Raw genomic sequence first — 24,287 nt, forward strand, 5'->3', positions numbered from 1 at the left:
ACATTTATTTAAAAAAACTATGAAAAAAAATTTGTTAAAAAAATTAAATGTATTTTTACTGAGAACTCATGAAATGAAGCCTTCTATACTATGAAAAATTAATTTAAAATAAATAAATAAATAAATATTTATTACTGAGAATTTATTAAGCCATCTAAACTATGAAAAATGTATGTACATTTTTTTTAACTGAAAACTCATTAAGATTTCGAATTCATGAAGCCATCTAAACTATGAATTGCTTTTTTTCAAAAAAAATATAAAAGACTGTATTTTTACTAACACTCAAAATAGCCTTCTAAACTATTACATTTTAATTTTTCTTAAAAAAATTAAATGATGTATTTCTACTGAGAATTCATGAAGCCTTCCAAACTATGAATTGCTTTTTTTTTTTAAATAAAAGACTGTATTTTTACTGAGAACACTAAAAATAGCCTTCTAAACTATGAAAAAAATAAAAAAAAATAATGTATTTTTACTGAGAACTTACTAAAGCCTTCTAAACTATCAAAAATGTATTTAAAAAATAAAAGAAAGTATTTTTTTTACTGAGAACTCATTAAGCCTTCAAAATTGAAAAATGTATTACAAAAAATTCTCAAGCCTTCTAAACTCTGAAACATTTATTGAAAAACAGATACTGAAAAATCATTAATCCTTCTTAACTATAAAAATATATATTTTAAATAATAAGATTAAGCCTTGTAAACTATGAATATAAAATAATTATATTTTACTGATGAGCCATTAAGCCTTCTAAACTATGAAAAATGAATTGAAATAAATGAAAATCAATAGTAAACGAAAAGTAACAATCAATAAAAAGACCCCATGAAGTGCAACGACCGAGGCTTTTTTCTCTGTGTTGAAATCAGAAGATGCGGGACATGTTGAAGGGTTTGTCCCTTTTCCCTAATTATAGCCAATGGCCTTTACTACGGAAACATACTACATCATACTGTATAATCATACTTTCCCACTGAAGGCAGTTTGAGTTCATGGGATCTAAATACAAGTTGAGGAATAAGACTGTGAGTGTGTGTGTGTGTGTGTGTCAGGACGGTGGATCGTTTGGGGATCCTGACAGGAGCTCAGCTCTTCTCTCTGAATAAAGATCACCTGAAGGCCGTGTGTGGAGACGAGGGCTCTCGCGTCTACAGCCAGATCACCGTCCAGAAAGCACAACTAGAGGTCAGAAACTCCGCAACACAATATTACACACTGACATCATGGGAAACGTATAGAATTCGTCTGATTTGTCTTTTCTCTCTCTATCAGAAGAGTCGAGGAGACTCCGAATTGCAGGAAATTATGAGGAAACAGCAAGAGAAAATCGAATCTGCCCCATGAATGAGCTTTCACGGATTGTCAATCAAACCGTCGCCTGGCAACAGTGACTGTCAATCAAACTGTCCCCTGGCAACAGTGACTGTCAAGCAAACCCACCAATGAACTTAGATGACGTAGATTCTGCCACACCGTCGACCAAACGTCTAATTCAATATATTTTTTAATTTGTATATTTATTGTCGGTGCTTTTATTGTTATTTAGTGTATGTACAAATGTATCCGCATGCATTATCTTGTTCATGCTGGAAAACACATGTAAGCTTTTAAGACTCTTTATTGCATGAAAACAATGTATAGTTGAATCTCACAAAAACATGAACAGGTCACACCTCAAAACAAAAGAAACGTTTATTCTACATTTCCATGACATATTTTTTCTCTCGTAATTTTAATTCTCAATTATTCATTCCTCAAAATAAAAAATATAGTTATGAAGAAAAAAAAAAAAAAAAAGATTAGTAGGCCTACCATTAATACATTTTTTTGTGTTGTGATTTTTCATTTTTATGACGTTTTAACTTCAATTTCTCAAAGTAATGCAGATATATATTTTTTCTCCTGTAATCTTTATTCGGTTATTCAGACCTCAAAATCAAAAGAAAAATGAAATTGTGAAAAATGTACTTTTTTGAGTTATTTTGCATTTAAATTCATGACATTTTCCCAGTAATTCTTTTTCTCAATTCATAATTGTTTTTAACAAAAGCAATAAATCAGCATAAATGAAAAGCAGTACAATACAATTTAATATATATATATATATTTCACATCACAGTAATTCAAAAATATGTTTAAGTTGATGTGAATTGCAAAACAAAGTGAAATTTGAAGCTAAATTTCAGTTTTGTGGTTAAAGTGACCCGTCCATGTTCTTGCCAGGCTGAGATTCACCGTGTCCACAGGATTGAGCGGAGTGAGCGTCTTCTCGGGGTTTGATGTGTGATTGCAGTCAGTCACGCTACACATGTAAATAATGTGCTCAAGTCTGTCTCATCACGCATGTGTCCTGATGCTGAGAGTTATGACGAATGAATGAAGCGAGAACAGTAAATTTATCAGATGCATTCATGCGTGTGTTTTCTTCCTCTTGTCAACACTGTGCACTGAACAAGTGTTTGTAATTTGTATAAAAGGGCGTTTAGAGAGAAGGATAATTTGGTTTGGTCTTACAGTATGTGATTTAAAACGCAACAGAGAAAAAAACTCAAATACACAGACGAGGTTTAATCAGTTTAATCAGACAACAATAGTACAACCTCTTAGTATTATCCTCTGCTAGCTTGTCCAAATGTTATTTATAAAAACAAATCACTGTATTGTAAATTTAAGAAATAAAGTGACTAATAAAAGACTGTGCCTCAAAAATTACCCTCGCAATATTCAACGCATCTAGCGACTATGCAAATCTAAAATGCAGCGATTGTAATCCAGCAATCACAACTTTCACGACCATTAATGCACATCCACGTAACCTTCAAATACATCCTTTATTAGGAGCGAGACACACATCTTCAGATCAGTCTTTAAAAACACATTCAAGGTGCCACAATTACGCTTCAATATCAAAAATAAGTGCTAAACGTCATTTTAGTGAACTGATTGACTGGTGGTTTAGTTGATGTCTAGTCTGAGAAATCCTCGCTCTGATTGGTGGATATTTCTTTGCTTCTCGAATGAGGTTTTATTTGTTGAGGTACGCATCCAGCCAGAGTTCTCCGGATTTCTCCAAAGACCTGAGAGGAGAAGAATAGTACGGTGAAGCATCTGCCAGTAAATGCACACGAAATACAACACGTTCTCAGTCGCAACGCTTGGTCAAGACCCCTTGCCGTCGCTTTTATAACACACGGGACACTCCATTGCTTTCAATGAGAAATCTTTGGCATCAATACACAGATACACGTTTAAAAACAAGTCTAGCCCTACATTTTTTCGTTATATGTGACCCTGGACCACAAAACCAGTGAAATTTGAAATTGAGATTCACATGAAAGCTGAATAAATAAGCTTTCCATTGTTGAATGGTTTGTTAGGATAGAACAATATTTGGCCGAGATACAACTATTTGAATATCTGGAATCTGAGGATGCAAAAATCTAAACATTGAGAAAATCTTCTTTAAAGCTGTGCATTTATGTTCACGATTGTGCTGCATTCACTTTACGGTAGGAAATTTACAAAATATCTTTTGTATGATGAACATGATCTTTACTTAATATCCTAATGATTTTTGGCATAAAAGAAAAATGTATCATTTTGACCCATACAATGTATTGTTGGCTATTGCCACAAATATACCCGTGCGACATGTGACTGGTTTTGTGATCCAGAGTCACATATAGTGTTTTACTCAGAAAACATCACATAACATGTTCAATTGGTTGTGAATGTCAACTTTTTAAAGGAACAGTTCCTGAATCAGTGCAAGAGCTTCTTTTGAAGGTGAAACCACAAGATGTTCGGCCGCGCGCGCGCGTGTGTGTGTGTGTGTGTTGTACCTGACGACGTCCGCAAACGCCCCGTGCAAGGTCTTCTCCTGGTACTTGATTCCGTATTTGGCACATAACTCTCGAACGTGTGGGGCGGCGCGCCAGTAATTGTGCCGAGGCATTGTGGGGAAGAGACTGGGACAAGAACAAACCGCAGTTATGAAATGCCGAAGATACACTGATAGATAAACACACAGAAAGTGTGCTTGGGTTTTTCTTACTGGTGCTCGATCTGGAAGTTGAGGTGTCCGCTGAACCAGTCGTTGAAGGAGGATTGCTCAATGTTACAGGTTGCGACCAGCTAAATGAGAGAAACGTAAGCGTTGACATGATAGAATGACTAGTTTGGAAAGCCAGTGAGGCTGTGATGGGTCAGTACCTGCATACTGAGCCAGTCTTGGTGTTCCTCATAGTCGATCTTCATGGGGATGTGGCTCATCTGGGTCACCCACACAAACCAGTGACTCTCCAGGAACCTGCGGCACACAGGAGCAACGCATTCATACCCACATCATGTGACTTTTGACTTATCATGTGACAGGGGGTCTGCCAATTATGGTTTGGTCTCAAACTCATTTTTGCGAAACCAGTGTTACAAAAATAAAATATGAATTTAATGTCACTCAAAGTAAAATTCACACAAATGTCTCATTGCTTTAAAATGTATGTATTTTAAAAAGTACAACTCTTTGTACATCAATAATCACTGATTTAATGGCTTTGTTAGCATCATAAAATATGTTGCAAACGATATGTAACATTATATTTACCTCAGGAAAGCCATTCAATGTCTACACTCGTTAAGCAGCTAGGCATTTTAATAAATATATGCACTATACAACATATTCTTTATAGTTTTACTTAACATTTTGTGTTCATGAAAAATGAAATCTGTCAGTTCTATCAGTTATTACAGCCGCTGTGTAAAATGTTTATATTGCAACAATGAATTGGAGTAGAAGCAAAAGGCTGAGAAAAAAAAAAAGCCTTGGGTGATATTTAAATGTTTATATACCTCTTGTTTTGTATAAATAGTAGTCATTCATCTAGCAGCTCTCATACTAAATCAAATCATAGAGAATTTTTTTTAATGATTTTTAACATGAAATTTTGATTGTTTTTATGACATGAAATGTTTGTACTTTTAACTATGCATTTGTTAAGTGAAAGAAAAGCATGGTACTAGATGGTACATGTGCAAAAAACATTTTTTTTGTAAGTGTGTGTATTTGTACGGGTGCTTCTCATCCATTGAAAAGGCACTTGGAATATAAAATCTACAAAAACATGTTTAAAGCAGAAGTAGTAGATAAAATGATGTTTCGTACCTCACGAAATTAAACAGAATCACCGACCAAAACACACCGTAGAACGGCGTGTAACACAGGAAGTATCGAACGTAGTAACTTATACACCACGCAAGGTCCTAAAAAGATAAGACGAGAGGAGATAAGATAAGGACAAAGAAAGTGCTTATAAAAGCACACACAGCTGCAATAACACAGCAAGAGTCAAAGTGATCCTGGTAACCTACCACCCAAAGGCCGTGTGTGATCATGTTGTGAAAGATCTGGAACTGGAAATACACTGGAATGAGCAGAGGAGGTCCAACTGAGGAAGAGTGACAGAGAGAGAGACGTTCAACATCGAGAGCCTAGTTGATGGTTTGTTTCTATCGTAACCAGGACCTGAGCGAGATGTTTCTAGTGAAATAACATATATATATATATTTCTGTCATGACAACACTTGGAGTATTTTGCATGGTAATAGATATGATAATGTTACATGTTTGCTATTGGTGGAATAGATCTGCTATGCTGTTGGTTATTGTTGTTAAAGGATTAGTTCAATTTCAAATAAAAAATTCCTGATAATTTACTCACTGGTCATTCAAGATGTCCATGTCTTTCTTTCTTCAGTCGAAAAGAAATTAACATTTTTGAAGAAAACATTTCTCAATATAATGGACTTCAATGGCAACGAACGTGTTGAAGGTTCAAATGTGAGTTTCAGTGCAGCTTCAAAGTCTTGACACGATCCAAGTCGAAAAATAAGAGTCTTATCTAGCGAAACGATCGGCCATTTTCTAAAAATTCTATAAAAATGATATACTTTTTCACCACAAATGCCCGTCTTGTGCCATCTCTGAGATGCGCCACGCATTACGTCATCACGTTGGACATCGTTAAACATCCAGGATATGCACACGTAAGGACCATTTTAAACAATAAACTGACACACATACATATAAATATGTGTCATTCAACATACATACATCATACTTGTAAACACTGGGTCGGTACTTCCGACTACGTCACGTGTGACCTTTCCAACGTGATGACTTAATGCGTGGCGCATCTCAGAGATGGTACACGATGGGCATTTGTGGTGTAAAAGTATATAATTTTTATTTATTTTTAGAAAATGGCCGATCGTTTCGCTAGATAAGACCCTTATTCCTCGGCTGGGATCGTGCCGAGACTTTGAAGCTGCACTGAAACTCACATTTGAACCTTCAACCCGTTGGTTGCCATTGAAGTCCATTATATGAGAAAAATCCTGGAATATTTTCCTCAAAAACCAAATGTCCCCACAAGGACAAGGGACATTTGGTCCCCATAATGTAAGGTTTACCCAACATTATGTTCTTATTTGATTCTCATTAGGATCCTTTACGATCTAAATCAAGATATAATCCTGTACACATTCCTGGGGAGCCACTGTGGCATAAACTCACTTACTGAAGAAGAAGTACTTGTGCTGATGGTTGTAAGGCAGATGCTTGATCTTCTTAACGCCGTACTGTAGTAAAGACAGACAGAAAGAGTCAAATCAGAGTCAATCTAGAGTTTTCTTCATGTATGTTTCCTGAGGATAGTGTGTTTGTACCTCCACAGGCTGCACTTTCCCAACTACAAACGCATTGAGCATGTTGACGTCCGGGTCCTTTTTGAACACGTTGGGTTTAGCATGATGCTGGAAGTGGCGATGGTTCCACCAACCCGCAGACGCTCCCTGAAGACGGGCACATTCAAGCACACACACATCACATATGTACAACATGCTAACATGCTCACACAGAACTGCACTAGTGACCAATTTGGAAGCTATATACACATCTACTTTTTTCATGGAAAAGCACATGGTAGATGAGTTTGATCTTAGCATGTTACTAAGCTAATGATATTTGATACCCTAATAAGTAGCATAAATAGTATAAAAATACAGAGCACAAACAAATTCAATTAGACTGCATTGAGGTATTGAGTGAATTATATTGATCTTATAATTTATAAGCATTTCTCTCGCTTCATCCTCCATCTTGGATGGATTTTATTTAGTGAATTTTGACTGTGAATTCAGTCAGCTTTCCAAGGCCACTAATATCTAGATCTGCTAGGGCAACTTACAATTTTTAACTAGTCTTTTCAATTTTAATTTTTTTGTCATTGTATGATTTCAATCAGACTAAAAAAGCATTTATTTCCAAATGAAATCACACTTTTAAAGTTGTAAATGCATTTACAATGTGCAAATGTCATGAAGGAACTAACCCTCAGTTTTATTTAAACACCCCAGTAAGACTTTTAAACATGGAATTTAATCATTTGGATTTTAGAGAAAGAAAAAAAAATCATTGAATTTTGTGGTATATGTTTAAACCTGTTATATAAAATGAGTATCTACTGTAGATGGCTGTGTTACTGAGTCCAAGACAAATTTCCCAAGTATGGGACAATAATGTATACTCAATTCAAATGGTCTACATCTAGGCTAGTGAACCGTATCAGTTAGTGGAAGAACCGTTTTATAATTATGGTTCCTAATAAATGAAATGTTTCGAGAACATGTTGGTACCTTCACTTGTCCGATGATAAATTTATGCACTAAGTGATTCCATCGAGAGGTTTTAAACACGGACAGATGACCGAAGTCGTGCTGCAACCATCCAGCCTGCGACTACAGACACGTTAAAACAAAAAAGCAAACAAAAACACGAATTAGCATTTATTATAGCATTTATATAGTTCATCCAACATATTTAATATAACCCTGCTGCTTTTTTAACATGGTTTAAAGACCATGTCGCACCGTGTCAGTCGTTACCTGTGCAGTGCCCAGTAAAACAGCAACGATGGCCGTGTTGATCCAGCCGGTTCCCCAGTACCACACCATCATCAGAGCGATGGCCTCCAGGAACAGAATGTGACTCAGATGTAAGATGAAGAACAGCGGCTGGGTTTTGAAACACCCCTCAGCCTCCAGACGCTCACGAAGTGCTCGGAAATCCTCCACGAGAGCGGCCTGACAGAGAAAAGACAATCCTGATGAAAATAGGTAGATGGACACATAACTGTAGCTAGTGTTAAAAATAACTTTGTGCATGCATGACTCAGAAGAGGAGTGACAACCAAACTGGTGTTCGTGACCCATGTCTTTGGTACAATAACATCCCTACTCAAAACTCATCTTTTCAAGATATTAATTTATAGCCTATAATTTATAAACTTTTTTTTTTGCTAGTTGTTTTTAATTACTTTTAATTTTTGTTGTTGTAAGGTGACCTTGGGTGGTCTGAAAGGCGCCTAAAAATTAAATGTATTATTATTATTATTATTATTATTGTGTAGCACGTTCAGTATTGAATTGACCCTTCGCAGGGAGTTTGATTGACAGGTGATCTGACCAATCATACTTCGCCGTCCGCCATTTTGTCCGACAAAGCAGTCAGGAGAGTTAGTAGATTAACATGGGAGGATTTGAACTTGAAAAGCGGAGTGTGCTGACGCCTTTCCGCGGTTAAAACAACATTCCTTCTGATGTTCATTCATGTTTATTTGATGCTATAAATAAACTAGAAGGAAGAGATGATCGGTTCACGAGCAGCTTTAACTGAGGCTCTACAGAGATCTGTCACGACACATTAAAGAGCCACAAAACGGTATTTACTGTTTAAATTTCTTTAAAAAAATGACCAAATTTGGAAGGTGAGACTTTGTTTAATATCAAAAGTAAGCTGGTCTGTGTCTGTCAGTGTCCTCTCTGCTCCGCGATGTATTTTTCACTGCGTGAGAACATGGTGTGTGTGTGAGAGCGGCGTAGCTTGTCGGACATAGCGACAGTAACTAAAAGGGGCGGGTCTTTGTGAACGGTCAATTGAGAATGCCTTTTAACTCTTTCCCTTGTTTTTGAACAAAGTTGCCTGCCAACGGCAATATTTTTTATTGTTTTTACAAAAGTTTCATGGCCCCGAAAATATTCTGTTGTATGAATATCTGAACATGCAATATATCAAAAGAAAGAGCCTCTGCATTAAAAAAAAAAACGTTTTATTTAAAATTAATGTTTTTTTTACATTAAGTTACATAAATAAAATTACAAAAATTTGAACAAAAATCTGAGAAAATCACATCTGGATGGGATTCATAACGATGATCAAAACACAGATCGAGTCCATCAACACCTCCAAAGCTTCACAGTCCTAGAGCTCGATCTGGACATTTCTTTCAGTAACATTAGGCAGTTTGGATTTATATGCGGTTTAATGTTGACGATAGTGTTATTTTACATGTGCGTCAGCAATCAGCGTTTGTTTCTGCTTCTTCTTCTCCTGTGTTTTGATCAGGAGACTCTTTCAGAAGATGTGTAATATAGCGCCCCCTACCATATAACATTAAAAACACGGAAAGCTAGAAAGATTCCGTCAATGGCGCGGAAAGAGTTAAATTCCAATTCAATTATTCAATATGAACTGAGGTAGGAAACAGGACGTAGAATTTGAATTAAAGGAAGTTGAATTCAAATGCAATGCAAATTTAAATGACTGTAACACTGAGCAAATGCTGTTATCTAAGCAGACTTACAAATGTGGAAAATCACAAGCAATATGTTGTTTAACTGCAAAAACAAATTTTAGAAAAGGGAAGTTCATACTTATTAAGATCGTTTGACAGTCTGGTTTTAAAGTGTAAAAAAGAAAGCTATGTCTTACGTTTTATAAGTCTTACAGGAAGACAGATGAATTTGTTTCCCAGAATGCAATGACCTGATACATTTCTTTGAATTGTAATTCAGTAAATTCCACTTCTTGTCATCGCAATTTGAATTTCAGTTGAACTTTCTGTGTGACTTTTCAACTTTAGATTTGGCACACCTGAAGATCATCATACAAAGTGAAACTAGAAAAATTTGAATATGGTCCAAAAGTTCATTTATTTCAGTAATTCCACTTAAAAGGTGAAACTAATATATTAGATAGAAATCATTACATGCAAAGTGAGATATTTCAATCCTTTATTTGTTATAATTTTGATGATTATGGGCTTATGAAAACCCCAAATTCAAAATTAGAGTATTGTGAAAAGGTTTTCATAAGCTGTAAGCCATAATCATCAAAATTATAACAAATAAAGGCTTGAAATATCTCACTTTGCATGTAATGAGTCTATATAATATATTAGTCTCACCTTTTAAGTTGAATTACTGAAATAAATTAACTTTTGGACCATATTCAAATTTTTCGAGTTTCACCTGTGTATCATTTAAGGTCTGGCCATGTACATTTTCTCACTTTATTTATTTTTATGTCTTACTAGTAATTCATCATAAATATTAATATGCAAAACCCAGATATATTATGGAAATTCATATTCTAAGTGACTAAGGTGTCAAGGCAATATTTTACACCGAAAGCTCACAGGTTTTATGAATCTTTTCTGTGTAGGTGAGTTAGACTCTTTAGTTAAAGGTAGGGTAGGTAGGATTTATATAAAAACTTTTTACCAAATTTGATTAAACTTTCTATATATATCAATGCATAATTAAAATGTAAGTACTCTGATAAAAAGAGTATAAAAATCGAGTGACTCTAGACCGTTTAATCTTCATTAAACACAGCTCATTATTTCCATTCGGGACGAATCACAGGATTGGCTTGCGTGACTGTCACTCTCCGTCGCCATGACTACCGCCGCTATTACTGGCTCTGCCCACGTGCGTGCAGTCGCGCACCCGTTTTTAGGTGGGAGTGAATGGAATTAATGAGCTGTGTTTATTGAAGATTAAATACACTAGAGCCACTCGGTTTTTTATACTCTCTATTTCAGAGTACTTGCATTTTAATTATGCATTGGTATATAAAGACAGTTTAAACAAATTTGAATAAAAGTTTTTTTTAGACAATTCTGACCTACCCTACCTTTAAGTCTCTATACTCACATTTTTCTGCCGGTCTAGACTGGGTTCAGATGCTTCAAGTTCCCCGATTAACAGCGGCTTCATGTATTTTCTCACCAGCGGAAGGTCTGGATGAAATGCAGTAAACGCCTCCTGTCACACAAGATAAAACATATTCAACACTGATAATCTTTATTTGAAGCTTATCTGGAACAATTAAAACTACACAAGAACAAATAAACGCTTGAAGATTGTTTCCTGAAATTCTTCAAATCGAATGAGCTTCCTACATAGACAGCATTATGTGGCATTAAACATATGCTTAAAATGCTGTCTAGTTAGGCAATCATTGTTTTGTAGTAATCCCGAATTTTTGCAGTTCCTTGTTCGTGAACTGGTCTGAATGAACACCATTATGGCGTTAATGGGAAGACTAGTTAAAAAGTAAACAACTCAGCGACTTAGATATCACCGCACGTCAACATAAAACCTGAAAAATAGTGAGCAATCAGCTTTGTGATATTAAAGTTACATCTTCATGGGTTTCCATCCAAACGTAAAGTGAATCTTTTTAAAGTTCCCAAAAAACAAATGTGAGTTAGGTGCGTTTCCATCAAGTTGTCCGAGCGGGTGACGGTGGTATTCGTAACCTAGTAACCAACAGTAAATAAAACACCATCAGCAGAAATGCAAATCTGTTTCCATCCCTCATTATTCGCATAAGTAAAAAAAAAAAAAACTCAAGTGAGCGTACATTTTTTTTAAATGTGAATTAAGGGATTTTCTCCCCCGAAATTTGGCGTTTCCATCATTCGCTTCTGATGCGATACTTCAAAATGCGCATAAACACAGTGTGATGGAAACTAGCTAGTGACCAGTGTTTACCGAGCTTTGATGACTGACGAATGATACGAAAATAAGTCGACTATTAAAAAGAACAGCTAAACAACAATTTTGTTTAAAAATTTGTTTAAATTGTTATTGCCTTTGGTTATTATTTTGGAATGGATGTAAAAATGCTTTAAAAAACTTAATTGATGAGATTTATACTTGGTTTGAATAAATAGAGGATTAATTACATAGTTAATGTTAAAATACGAAATAGAATTGTATTAGGTTTGTATTGTATTTTTTAACCAGGAAAATTTGACATTAAGTAAACTGGAATATATATAAATATATATATATAATATATATATATATATATATATATATATATATATACAGTATATGTCAGCCTTACAATACAACCTTCTATATAAAACAATAGTGGATTTAACATAAAAATGTAATGTTAAAATATATGTTTTTGATGTGTCTATATATATATATATTATAAAGACTTTGCCTCCTCATTTCAGAAAACCACTGCAACCACTGTTTTTATTTTAGTTTTTATCTGGTGTATGTAAAAGTTCTTCCATGTGTTTAAATGTAAACATGTTCAGTTGAGTGTTTTACCGTCGCATCTTCTCCAGCATAGTGTCCGAGGATCCTCAGTCCTCCGGGGTGTCTCTTCACCCACTGGCTCACATTATAAACCTTCCTTTCAATCACGATCCACTGATCTCCAAACTTGGTGTGTTTCTGCACCTCCTCCCAGGTGTAAGTGCTGAACCTCCCATTGGTCCCGGTGATCCGGTCCGTCTGCTCTCCTCCGCCGCCCATCGCTGATCAGACTCTGACTGCTGCTTACTGTGCACTGTAACACCAAGCACCTTAACCAAAAATAACAGTTTAATATGAACATTTTTGCAGGTTTTTCGTCTAAAAACAATTCGGCTGACTTGACAAAACATGCAAAAATGCCATTTAATGTACACTTCTGCTCAATTTAATGCAAAAAATCCACACAATTTTAGTCAGATAATCAAAAAAAGTGCAGTCTAAATTCAATTTATACGAGTCTACATTGTTGCAGAAACTGAAAAGCTGTCTAGATAGGCAGCTCACTAGGTAATGAGACACAGCCCATTGTTCATGACCGTTTGATTTCCACACTGTAACATGTTTTGTCAGGCAGTGTTACTACATAATTAATCACTGTAATTTAATTGCTTTTCCATTTAAAATTAAAGAAAGGGATTACTACATTTTTCAGTCATTTTACAATTACGTCTGATGCAAATGCATTAAATACGGTATATAGAACAATTCAAAATAAATTAAATGTTAAAATATATGTTTTTGATGTAACCTTCTACCTTTAAATACCGTGGTCAGTTCAAGAATAATTTAAGCAACTGAATGAGACAATGAATGCTCACATAATCTCATTATTATGCATAATACACTCAAACGGTCGTGCTGAAATACACGTCACGTACCAAACGATTTTTGATACGGTACTTCCTTATTTTGCGTTCGTCGGTTTTTTGTTTTGTTTGTTTTTTTCCCCCATTTTGCATGACAAAGTAACATAAAAAAATAAATAAAAAAAGCAGGAATGAAAGCACTACAAAAAACAACTCTAGATTCTTCAGAACTGCCAACTAGGACATTACAAATGAATAAACCGTTAAAAATCACGTTGAACGCTGCACAAAATCATCCTTTCTCTTCAAATAAATGACCTTGATGAACTAGTGATGTCAATTCATGTGCATCCGTTATTATATAATAACATAAGCAGAAGGAATAAAGTACACCGAGTTCAAACTTTCAATAATTTACTCACCTTCTCAGCAGGCACTTTGATCACACACTCATTTGGTTTGTGTGTGAACGAGAAAGAAGAAGCATCACTTTTTCATCACTTGTACTTCTGCTGAATTCCGAACAGATCATTCGAGCGCCAGCGGCCAATCAGCGCGCAGACTCAGCGCCAGTCTCGCGCACCATCAGCCAATAGGAGGAGAGAGAGAACTTTGGAAGGGTGGGGAGAGCCTGGTGATAAAGAAGAGTTACTCAGGTTCGACTCCCACATCGGCAAAGTGCAGTCATACTGTAACAATGCCAGCGATTTTATCACACACATATAATGTAAAAGGAGCCTATTTAAAAAAGAACTGTAATATAGTTTTGTCTGAGTGGATAACGCTTTGTCTATTTTTAATAGCTATGTCTCATTAAGAGTTTTGATGAACTTAAAATAATTAAAGCATCATGATTGTATCAGTTATTTATGAATACAGCTCTAATATAATATATAAAATGCCCTCTGTAATGCCCCAAACCAACTACAGCTGTAAGTTGTTGCAATATGAATTCTCAATACAGATATAAGCACAGTTCCAGCATTTTGCATGTTAAGACTCCTTTACTAAAGTTTATTTGAATAAATAGGCACAGATTGGTGACTGATCTGACTGTTAAAACATTTCAAATGAGAAAAAAAATAAGAACTTTGGACTTTTCCACGCAAAGAAAACACTGCAGACTTCTTCCCTACGTTTATCAAGAGCTGCATTTCGCCATGTAAAAGTTGTATTAACATCTATAAAAAGATTCTTCATTGTCAAGCATTTATTCTCTGATAATGCTCATGATAAAATAAGATAAGATAATTAGATGCTCATAAATGCTCAATTAAATGCAGGTACAGAGACTCATAAAAGGACATTTTTGCAAATGCAGCATTCCCTTTAATTCACAATTTCTTTCACTAAATTTTCCCAGACCTTAACATTTTTCAAAATTATAAAGAAAAATCTCTATATACCAGTAAAAAAATTATTTTAATGGTATATCTTTACATTTAAATATTTCCAATCCATTCAATAAACGTGCCTAAAACCGTATGCAGGCGATACATGATGTAATCTTGACCTGAAAGGTTTCAAATGTGCTCAAATGTGCCAAAACCTTTGGCCTACATCATGGGTATTGGGTTAAGACACATTATAAACCTTATACATTTTAATTATGCATTTTAATTAGGTGCCACACCCTTAGTAATCCTAATGCCAGACAGCAACATTGTCGGCCCAGATCCGGCCCACATTCCACCAGATGTGGATTATGTTGCTGTCTCTTGATTAAACACTCCACTTTTTTTGGAAATAGCTAATTTTCCAACTCCCCTAGAGTTAAACAGTTTTACAGTTTTCGAATCCATTCAGCCGATCTCCGGGTCTGGCGGTAGCACTTTTAGCATAGCTTAGCATAGATCATTGAATCTGATTAGACCGTTAGCATCTCCAAAGAAATTACCAAAGAGTTCCGATATTTTTCCTGTTCAAAACTTGACTCTTCTGTAGTTACATCGTGTACTAAGACCGACAGAAAATGAAAAGTTGCGATTTTCTAGGTCACTATGACTAGGAACTATCCTCTCATTCCTGCGTAATAATCAAGGAACTGCTGCCGTACCAGCAGCGCAATGATATTACAAACTTAGTGCCGGTCACGTTGGAAGTTACCGAGCTGGGGACTGTTTTCAGGCGCTGCGTAATATCATTGCACTGCTGCACCCATGGTACGGCAGCACAGTTTTTGAGAGAGATGCTAACGGTCTAATCAGATTCAATGATCTATGCTAAGCTATGCTAAAAGTGCTACTGCCAGTCGTGGAGATGGATTCGAAAATGGTAAAACTCAACCGTTTAACTCTAGGGGAGTTGGAAAATTAGCCTATTTCCAAGTGTCTTGGAAGCAAAACATAACTTTTCAAAGGATGATAAATCAGGATGCAGCTCCGATGAGTGTGCATGGAAATCACTGTTGTCCAAAACTTACATTGTCCTCTGTTCAGTAAAGAAAGCTTGTCAGATCAAAACATGTGTAAATAAAGAGGATAAACTTTACAAAAACCTGAATCTTGCGATATTTTATTAAAATACAGTGTTAAAAGTCGGCATGACACAGAAGTTGCGATATTCTTTCCTTCTCCATTGCCTATATATTAGAGTGAAACGGCTTCTCGGACAAGAACAAATGTAAGGCGGGACTTAATTTTGACCATCGGGAATTGATTGGATGGTTTGATGGTTGTGGTTTGCTATTGGTCAATCTCATGTGAGTGACATTGTCCCGCATTCATCATCAGAGAAGAGATTAAGACGGAGGGTAAGTTAAGCTATGAGGCCACATGAATTAAAAAATTAATGATGTGCACGGATAAATCATTTAGAATAAATACTGCAATATTCCATAAAAAAAACAAGAACTGTCCGTTTTGATTTCATGACTGCAATGATGACAAAAATGGAACATTTCATAACTGAAGAATTGAAAATATATGCATTAATTAGAAAAGGAATGAGGAAACTTCAAAAGCATAATAAACTAAAATATTGACTGATCTCTGACCGATGAATACCCGATGGCAAAGCTCGCTCACCCTCAGGTTCACAGGGTCCATGACACGAAGTGGCCACTAGGGGGTTGTGCTGCTCTGACACCGTGGAACATCAAGGCTGAACTTTGATGCATTACATCAACACTTCAGCAGAAAAACACCTATATAGGGCATGATTCAGACACTTATCAGTATGTGCAACACCACAAATCATAATTTGAAGACGCTACTCTATAAATGCACTCTATATTAATAGGACTTTTGGTAAAACTAATAACTTCATCAATAGCCTAATCCAATGACATTATATAATGCTTTACAGATCAATAGTTCATAGTACTGTATAGTAGCCTACATTTTGAACGACATGAACAGTGTAGACTGCCGGTCCATTGAGTGGACTTCATTCAAATATCCTAGTTTTGAATGTTCTTTCCAAGAACAGCTGAGAGTGAATCATCTCACTAAAATTAGCAGTTTGTTCAGATTAGTTCTGTCCTCACTGTGAAATACATTTATTTATTTATTTTTGTGAAGATATTATGCAATTATGCACGTTCTGAGCAGAACAGAAATTTGTTTCGGTGGATTTGCTGACACCAACAGTTTTTAAAAAATTACACTAGTTTTTTCTTTCTCTGGACGAAGGATTTTCTTTGACGTTTATTTGTTTTACTTCCATGCATTATAATACATTTCCTTAATATATACTTATGCTTTAAATTTTTTTCGTTATAAAAAGAGAAATGTAGGCTAAGCATGTGCATAAAGTTATTACGTAACATATTAATTAGTATGTATTTTAATATTTTTTTAAATAATATTTTAAATATGAATGCAGGCTAGTTAGTTGAAACCTCTTAATAATAATTAAAACAAAATCGAAAAAAAAATCCAATCACGTTTTATTTTAAAATAAATATACGAATGTTTAATATAGGCTATTAATACATGTATTTAATCAAATATTTTATACATTCATTTTTTTTTTTTAATAAATACGTTTCTCTATTGCATAACGTGAACTTGGAAGAGAGGAATTTGACCGCCTCTCTGTCCCCCCCGGAACACGTGACAATCGTGTGTAACTCGCATGTCCCTGTTTTGGTTGCTAGGGGAGAGAGAGACGGTTCATGGCAACGCTTTACGTTGAACCACACACACACACACACACACACACAGAGAGAGAGAGAGAGAGAGAGAGAGAGAGAGAGAGAGAGAGAGAAAGAGAGAGAGAGAGGAAGATACGCGAGACGGGTTTGATCGTTGGAAAGAAATAGGCTACAGAAATCGAGTCTATCGCTTCTGGAAACTTTAATCATCTTGACATCTCCCAGAGGATTTTTGTCTGATTTAGGACCACGCAAACCGGAGTTACAGTTGGACATCATCGGTTCGGTTCACATTGCCGCCGGCCAGGTCACATCAGCGAGTGAACGAGACCGGGATCCACAGACCGGGCGGCCGGGACAAGAGCTGCGTGTGTCGGCAGAGAGAAGCTCAGCATCAACCTTCACACAATCAAAACTGACAGACTGAAACTGAAAGTTTGTTACTGTAATGTGAGTCATTTAATGCTTTTAACAAACAATATATTTTAAAATAAATAAATAAATGAACAATTAACTATGAAAACGGGACGTAATAATGGCAGCTACTTTGACACTCATCTATAAACTTTGAGTTCACATTACAGAGACACAATTAAGCTTTATTCCTCTTACAGTTATACAACTAAGCTACCACTACTACTATTACTACAATTACTTATTATTATCATAATCTGTTTTATAGCATGTAATTATAAAATATTTGAAGATAACACACACACACACACACGCGCAGAATGCCTCCTTGCTGGTGTCACTGCCGTGTTTGCTGACGTTGGAGCTCATTGTACTGGGACTGAGGGGAAGCCGCCTGTAGTCAGAGCACCATGTGTCGCTGTGCTGGCTCTGTCACTGCCGGGTCAATCCTACTGAGTGAAACTGACACGGGGAGGGGGGGCCAGCCCCACAGACCGCCTCACCCTCTTACCCCGTCCTGAAACACACTCTCACCACACACACGGACAAACGCCGGGCTAGCCGGCTGAGGGTATGGGCAACTCGTCCCGAAAAGAGGCCGAGGACGAAGGAGGAGAGGAAAAGGAGAAGGTTAAAGAGAATGGAGATGAAGAAGAGGAGGAGGAGGAGGAAGAAGAAGAGGAGGTCGTGGAGGACGAGGAGCTGCCTCTCGGAGTCGACGAGCTCTTGGCGAGCGGAGATCCCGTTTTGGACTTGAGCTACTACAAGTTTCGTCGACTTCCTCGTCAAGTCCTGGATCTGGAGTACCTGGAGAAGCTCTACGTCTGTGGGAACCGTCTCCGCGACGTCCCTAAACGCATCACGCGGCTGCAGGGTTTGCGAACCCTGGCACTAGACTTCAATAAGATTGAAGACGTTCCCCTCTCAGTGTGCAAGCTGACCAATCTCACATGTCTTTACCTGGGAAGCAACCGGCTGATGAGCCTCCCGCCAGAAGTGAGGAACTTGCAGAGCTTGCGTTGCCTCTGGGTGGAGAGCAACTACTTCCAGCAATTCCCCAAGCAGTTGTACGACCTTCCCAATCTACGCTCCCTGCAGATTGGGGACAACCGTATGCGCACCCTTCCCTCGGACTTATGTCGTATGGAGTCCCTGAGAGGACTCTGGTTGTATGGGAACCGTTTTTCCGAGTTTCCGCGAGTGCTCCTCAAAATGGAGCAGCTGGAGATTCTGGACATGGACCGCAATAAGATAACAGAGTTCCCAAACTTGCATCATCTTCCTGCGCTGCGACTCTTCTCCTACGACCACAACCCTGTGAAGGAGCCTCCACGTGTGGGGAAGGAGGTGCTAATCGTCGGGGAGGGGGCTGAGGAGGTCTTGCAGGCTAGAGAGAGGAGGAAAGAGGCAAAAGAACGTGCCGAGAAAGAAGCAGAGGAGGCGGCGGCCGCTGCGGAGGCGGCTGCTAATCCAGTCATTCACGGGATACTCAAGAAACTCAGAATGAGCTCCGCCCTAAACTTGGCAGTTGCTAAAGAGAAAGAAACAAATGGATCGGTTCCATCAACAACAGCGGATGAGGATGGACTAGATAACGATAAAGGGGCGGAGCCTGAGAGACAAAATGTGGCGTTTCACGAAGCAGAGCTTGGGTATGACGATGACGGATTGGAGTACGAAAGGGAGGAGCTAATCTACGAGGGGGAGGGGTATGAAGGCTACGAGGGGGCGGAGTTAGAGTATGAGAGAGCCGAAATGGATTATGAATATGAAGAGGAGGAGGAAGAACAAAATTGATACTTGCACCTTTTCTATGGGTCATGGTAGTCTACTTATTAAAGATGAAGTGTGTCTGCAAACAGAAATGCAGTTTGTTTCAGCAGCCAGTTTTTGCAACTCTGTGGTGAAGATGCCTCACACTTTACTGATCTGAAGTATTACTGCAAGGGTTGCGGGTTCAATCCCTAGGATGAACTGGAGAGGAACTTATTTGGGCCCTGATTATGGCACTTAAGTTACCCCAGAATGCTTTGGGTAAAGAAAGCGACTGCAAGTCGCTCTAATAAAAAGCATCTGCTAACATTAACATAAACATTACATTGATGTAATTGATTGGAAAGTAGAAGGATAGGTTGAGTTTTAAAAGAATGGTTCATCCGAAAATGAATATTCTGCCATCATTTACTCATCCTTGTGTCATTCAAAACCTGTATGACTTTCTTTCTTTTGTGAAAAACAAAAGAGGATATTTCACTTCCTCTCAATTTGGCAGTGTATCAGTAACACAGTTTCTCAAATACAGCTAAATATAGCTTCACTTAAGACCCCGTGAATTTACTTTTTGCAAATACACAACAGTTTTTCCACACAAGTACAAGTGAGTGTTGCTATTATTAGAAGGCATTATTGTTGGCAAGACCATTGCTGCAATCCTCAAACACAGGACTCTCTTCAATAATTACAGGGTTTAAGACTTGTGATTTGTAAAAATCAACTGTGAAGGCCTGTGAAACTGCACAACTTGCGTCAAAACTACATTACTGTGTGCTGTGTATTTCTAATTAAGAGCAGGACTCAAGATATTTTTGTTTTTGAGTGTGTGTAAGTGTGTCTGGAACTCTACCCTGACACGAGTGTACTGTTTATAAGAAACTTGATGCTGCAATTGCAGCGATGTGTGTTGGTGAAACCAAATATTCTCTTATTAAATAACCAATGAGTTTGTCAAACATGTTTCAATGATTCATGTCTAGTCGGACTCTGATGCCAGCCCTGACTAGGCTATACTTTTTCAATATACTGTACATATATGACAATACTTGATTTTCCCAAAATAGATTCAAATGTTCAATGTCAACACTAAAACAAAGTAGAAATCTAGTTAAAATTAAACAAGGCATGTTTTCCAAAATTAGGCTTGATTTTGCAAAATGAAATTGTGATTAATAACAAAATTTAACTATGCCTATTTTTACTAAAAACATATTAGCTAAAAAAAATTGTGATTATGCAAATTAATAGGTGAATCCATTTTTGGAAGTAGACTTCTTTTGAAGCGATTCATTGAAAGTGATTCAGAGAAATAGATCAAAATGAATAAAATCCAAGTGATATTCACAATGTCACCAGAAAAAAACAAAACAGGAATAATTATTCACCAGGAATAATCCCACGCCAAAGTTTTTAGAAGGCCAATTAAGTTTCTGAATTTAGTGAGTTTCCACTAAGAATCCTGGCTGTGGAGCAGAGCTGACATGATCTGAGACAGATGGGAAGAGCTAGCCAAGCTAGCACTAGTAGAAGTAAACGTTCTCTCTCTTCTTATGCTTGAAGGACTCGATGTGCGAAAGTCAGAGGAGGCGTGCAGACAGAAGAGAAACATCAGGGACAGAATAGTAGTGGGGGTGCGCTCCATAAAAGGCCCGGGTCGTTAGTCAGTGATGTTTTGGGAGAAAGACTGAGAGAGAGCAGCACTTAATGTGTAAATGATGAGGTCCCAGAACAAAGACTGTAACAGATCCAGCAGGTTTGTGGGTTGGGTGATGGTATAAAAATGAAAATAGTGTTTAACACCAAATTAACACTGCAAGCGAGCTGTGTGACAATGCAAAGCAAAGTAGATCACTCCAACAAGGTCTCTTCACTGCAAGAAGATGTAGACAGTTTTATTGATTATGATGGGAAATGTTGGAGAAGATTTTCAAAGAATATCAACTTGTGAGTGTTCACCACACACAAATGCTGTTTAAATTCTTAAAAATTCACCTTTTGTGTAAAGAAAGTCATACTTTCTCAAAAATCTTTGTTCCAAAACGCGTGAGAAAGAATAAATAAATGTTTTGAATTATAGAGGTCATCTGTAGAAATCACGGCCCTCTAATTTGCATGTTCCTCATTTGTTCATTCTTTCCGTTCGATATTCTATTCCAGTCACATCTGCCAACTCTCTTATTCTAGTCAAGAAGTGTGTTTTCATTGCTCTATCCTCCTCCTTCCCCTTTTCTTCCTTCATCCATCATCGTGCTGTTTAAACTCTCTCTCCATCTCCTGTCACTTCTCATATCTGCCTGAAAGAGTGTCGTATCCCATCTGTTAAAATATTTACGTAACGCTATGAGCCTGTCATTATTGCTGCGAAGAATCTGAAACAAGTGTTTTGGCACAACCTGTGACAGGAAGTGGAGAAAAACGTGTCTCCGCCCAGATCTCCACTCCAGAATCAACACAACCCATCACGTATAAGAAAATGTGCATGGCTTCGGTGTCTTAAAAAACAGCCAGTTTTCAATTCGCAAAAACCTTTTTATTCAAATCGGCTTTTTATTGTGAGATCTCGGATGTAGGTCATATACTTTGAGCAAGGGAAAAGGACTCAAGGCTGGCGGATCGAAATAAAGGAATGTCTTTGCAAAGTGAAACATGGCTGTTTCAAAGACACCTAAACCATGTGTGACCCTGGACCGTACAAAAACAGTCTAATGGGTCATTTTTTTTAATGTTAGGATAGGACAATATTTGGCCGAGATCAACTATTTGAAAATCTGGAGTCTGAGGGTGTAAAAATTTTTTGAAATATTGAGAAAATCACCTTTAAAGTTGTCAATTTCTGTTGCCGATTTTGCTGCATCCACTCACAAAAATAATTTTTAAAATATATATTTATGGTAAGAAATTAACAAAATATCTTCATGGATCATGATCTTTACTTAATATCCTAATGATTTTTGGCATAAAACCCGTGCGACTTATGACTGGTTTTGTGGTCCAGGGTCACATTTGACGGGATGGGTTGTGTTGACTCTGGCAGGTACAGTAGATCTCTTTCAACTGTGGAAGTCATTGAACAATTGATCAAAAAGTGATTCGACGGTTGCTGAAGTGTTGCAATTTTGGTGCTTCAAGGTAAAAAGCCTCTTACCACTTGAGGTATTCTCTAACAAATGATGACTATCAGTATCCGTTTGTTTAGTTCAAGCCTTCACTTATAACAATTGAGAATACTATTTCAACAGCCATTTATGAGCACTATGTATTCATATCACACATTTAACTAGCTTTTAAGAAATTCACACTGCACACTACAGTCCCCAGGCTCACGGCGTCCCAGACACCAATATTTTAATGATTCATAAAAGATGAATCACTGAATGGCCATCTGAGATTTCAGTATAGAGATAAAAGTTAGGATCATTATTTTTCAGTAGTATTACTGAATGTACATTAGAACTGTTCGTTGTTAGCTATTACAATTGCTCAAACTTTGGGTCGGCTTAATCAAAAGACTGGACTTTTTTGCTCAACTCGTGCTTCTATATTTGTGTTACGAACATGAATGATATCTCAAAGTTGCTTGGCAGACAAAAAAACGAAAACAATTTGAAAACAAAAAATTAACAATAGCACAGAACGTGTCTAATAATCTCTCATCTCAAAAGATTTGATTTCATATTATATGACATCTTTAAAGGCATACTGTAAGTCTGGCTCAGAGATTTTGGCATTGCCGTTAGTCCTGGATTCTCAGGCGCCAAGTATCGAGTATCTGTGGAGCGACGGAGAGCTCTGACACTGTCCAGGCCTGAGGAGGAGAACATAGTCTCTGTGCTTAATCATTTAGCGGCTTACTGCTAGTTTACGTTAACGCCATTCTCCCAAGGTCAGCCGCATAGCAAGCCGTGAATGAGCACCGGACTGCCTCTGCGGCGCTTGAAACTTCATACCCTTGTTACAGGCACTCACAGTAATATCTCTGTCACTGCCAGATCTCAGCAGAAGTCATCCTGTGTCTGAAATGTAATCCGAGCCATTGTGACAGCGTGTCAGCACATGAGAGGAGGGGCCATCATGGTCCAGCGCGTAGGATTTTGCTCCTAAGTAGGGCATGTTTGCAAGTTCTGCATGCCAGTTGGTGGGTTTTGCACTGTAAGCCATTAAAAGTGTAGTTGCAAGGCTAGGAAACCGCAGTGTGAGAACTAGATTTTCAGATTTTAAAAAATGTGTGCGCTTATTGCCTGAATGTTCTGGGTGGTTGCTAGGGCGTTGCTATGTGGTTGTTACTGCATTGCTAAGGTGTTATACGTGGTTGCTTAATGGCCCACCTTGAAGTCTATGATAATTTAGTCTCTAGATTCGCAAGTTCCGAGTTTTTTCCCCCAAACTATTTTATTTTCTACCATGCAAATTTGAGGTTTCCTTTATGTGTCCGTATAGTGTAAATGGTGGAGCAAATGTCAATTACTGTTTAGTACTAATATTTAGAGGTTTGTTCAAATCACTAAACTGAAGTATAAACGATAATAACTTTTTGAAGCAGTCTAATTGACTGTTAATGCTCAAACTTCTCAATTTGCTGCCAAATAGCAACACATCAGCAACCGTCAAACAACTTACAACCACTTTAGTCACTTTTCAATGTTAACAAAGCACAGGGGGGAAAAAAAAGAGACCAATCCCTATCCTCCCTTTCTCATGAGGATTATTAAAGGATAATGTACGACCTGCCT

General features: G+C 37.2%; 3 protein-coding genes across 6 annotated transcripts in view; 2 read left to right on the plus strand and 1 right to left on the minus strand.

The window, feature by feature from the left end:
- eps8l2 (EPS8 signaling adaptor L2) overlaps window positions 1–2,594 on the plus strand; it is a 44,607-nt gene extending 42,013 nt beyond the window's left edge. For all 4 annotated transcript variants that reach the window (XM_079602785.1, XM_079602786.1, XM_079602784.1 and 1 more), the window contains 2 exons: window positions 1,062–1,194; window positions 1,282–2,594. In XM_079602785.1, coding sequence (XP_079458911.1) covers window positions 1,062–1,194; window positions 1,282–1,353 — 205 coding nt within the window. In that variant the 3' untranslated portion in view covers window positions 1,354–2,594. The remainder of the gene's footprint in view (window positions 1–1,061; window positions 1,195–1,281) is intronic.
- On the minus strand, window positions 2,572–13,831 carry fads2 (fatty acid desaturase 2). Its single transcript, XM_079602795.1, has 13 exons — window positions 13,697–13,831; window positions 12,481–12,737; window positions 11,062–11,172; window positions 7,951–8,148; window positions 7,702–7,803; window positions 6,733–6,858; window positions 6,585–6,645; window positions 5,377–5,453; window positions 5,171–5,268; window positions 4,222–4,318; window positions 4,064–4,143; window positions 3,852–3,977; window positions 2,572–3,086 (listed from the first exon to the last, which is right to left on the minus strand). Exons 2-13 carry the CDS (start codon window positions 12,685–12,687, stop codon window positions 3,035–3,037), a joined length of 1,335 nt encoding a protein of 444 aa, XP_079458921.1. The 5' UTR covers window positions 12,688–12,737; window positions 13,697–13,831; the 3' UTR covers window positions 2,572–3,034.
- A 3,662-nt stretch (window positions 13,832–17,493) lies between these two features.
- lrrc10b (leucine rich repeat containing 10B) lies at window positions 17,494–20,622 on the plus strand. Its single transcript, XM_079603745.1, has one exon. The coding sequence runs from the start codon at window positions 18,358–18,360 to the stop codon at window positions 19,579–19,581; it is 1,224 nt and encodes a 407-aa protein (XP_079459871.1). The 5' UTR covers window positions 17,494–18,357; the 3' UTR covers window positions 19,582–20,622.
- The last annotated feature ends 3,665 nt before the right edge of the window (window positions 20,623–24,287 follow it).

This window comes from Phoxinus phoxinus (assembly GCF_949152265.1).
Source record: "Phoxinus phoxinus genome assembly, chromosome: 25".
Taxonomy (NCBI): Eukaryota; Metazoa; Chordata; class Actinopteri; order Cypriniformes; family Leuciscidae; genus Phoxinus; species Phoxinus phoxinus.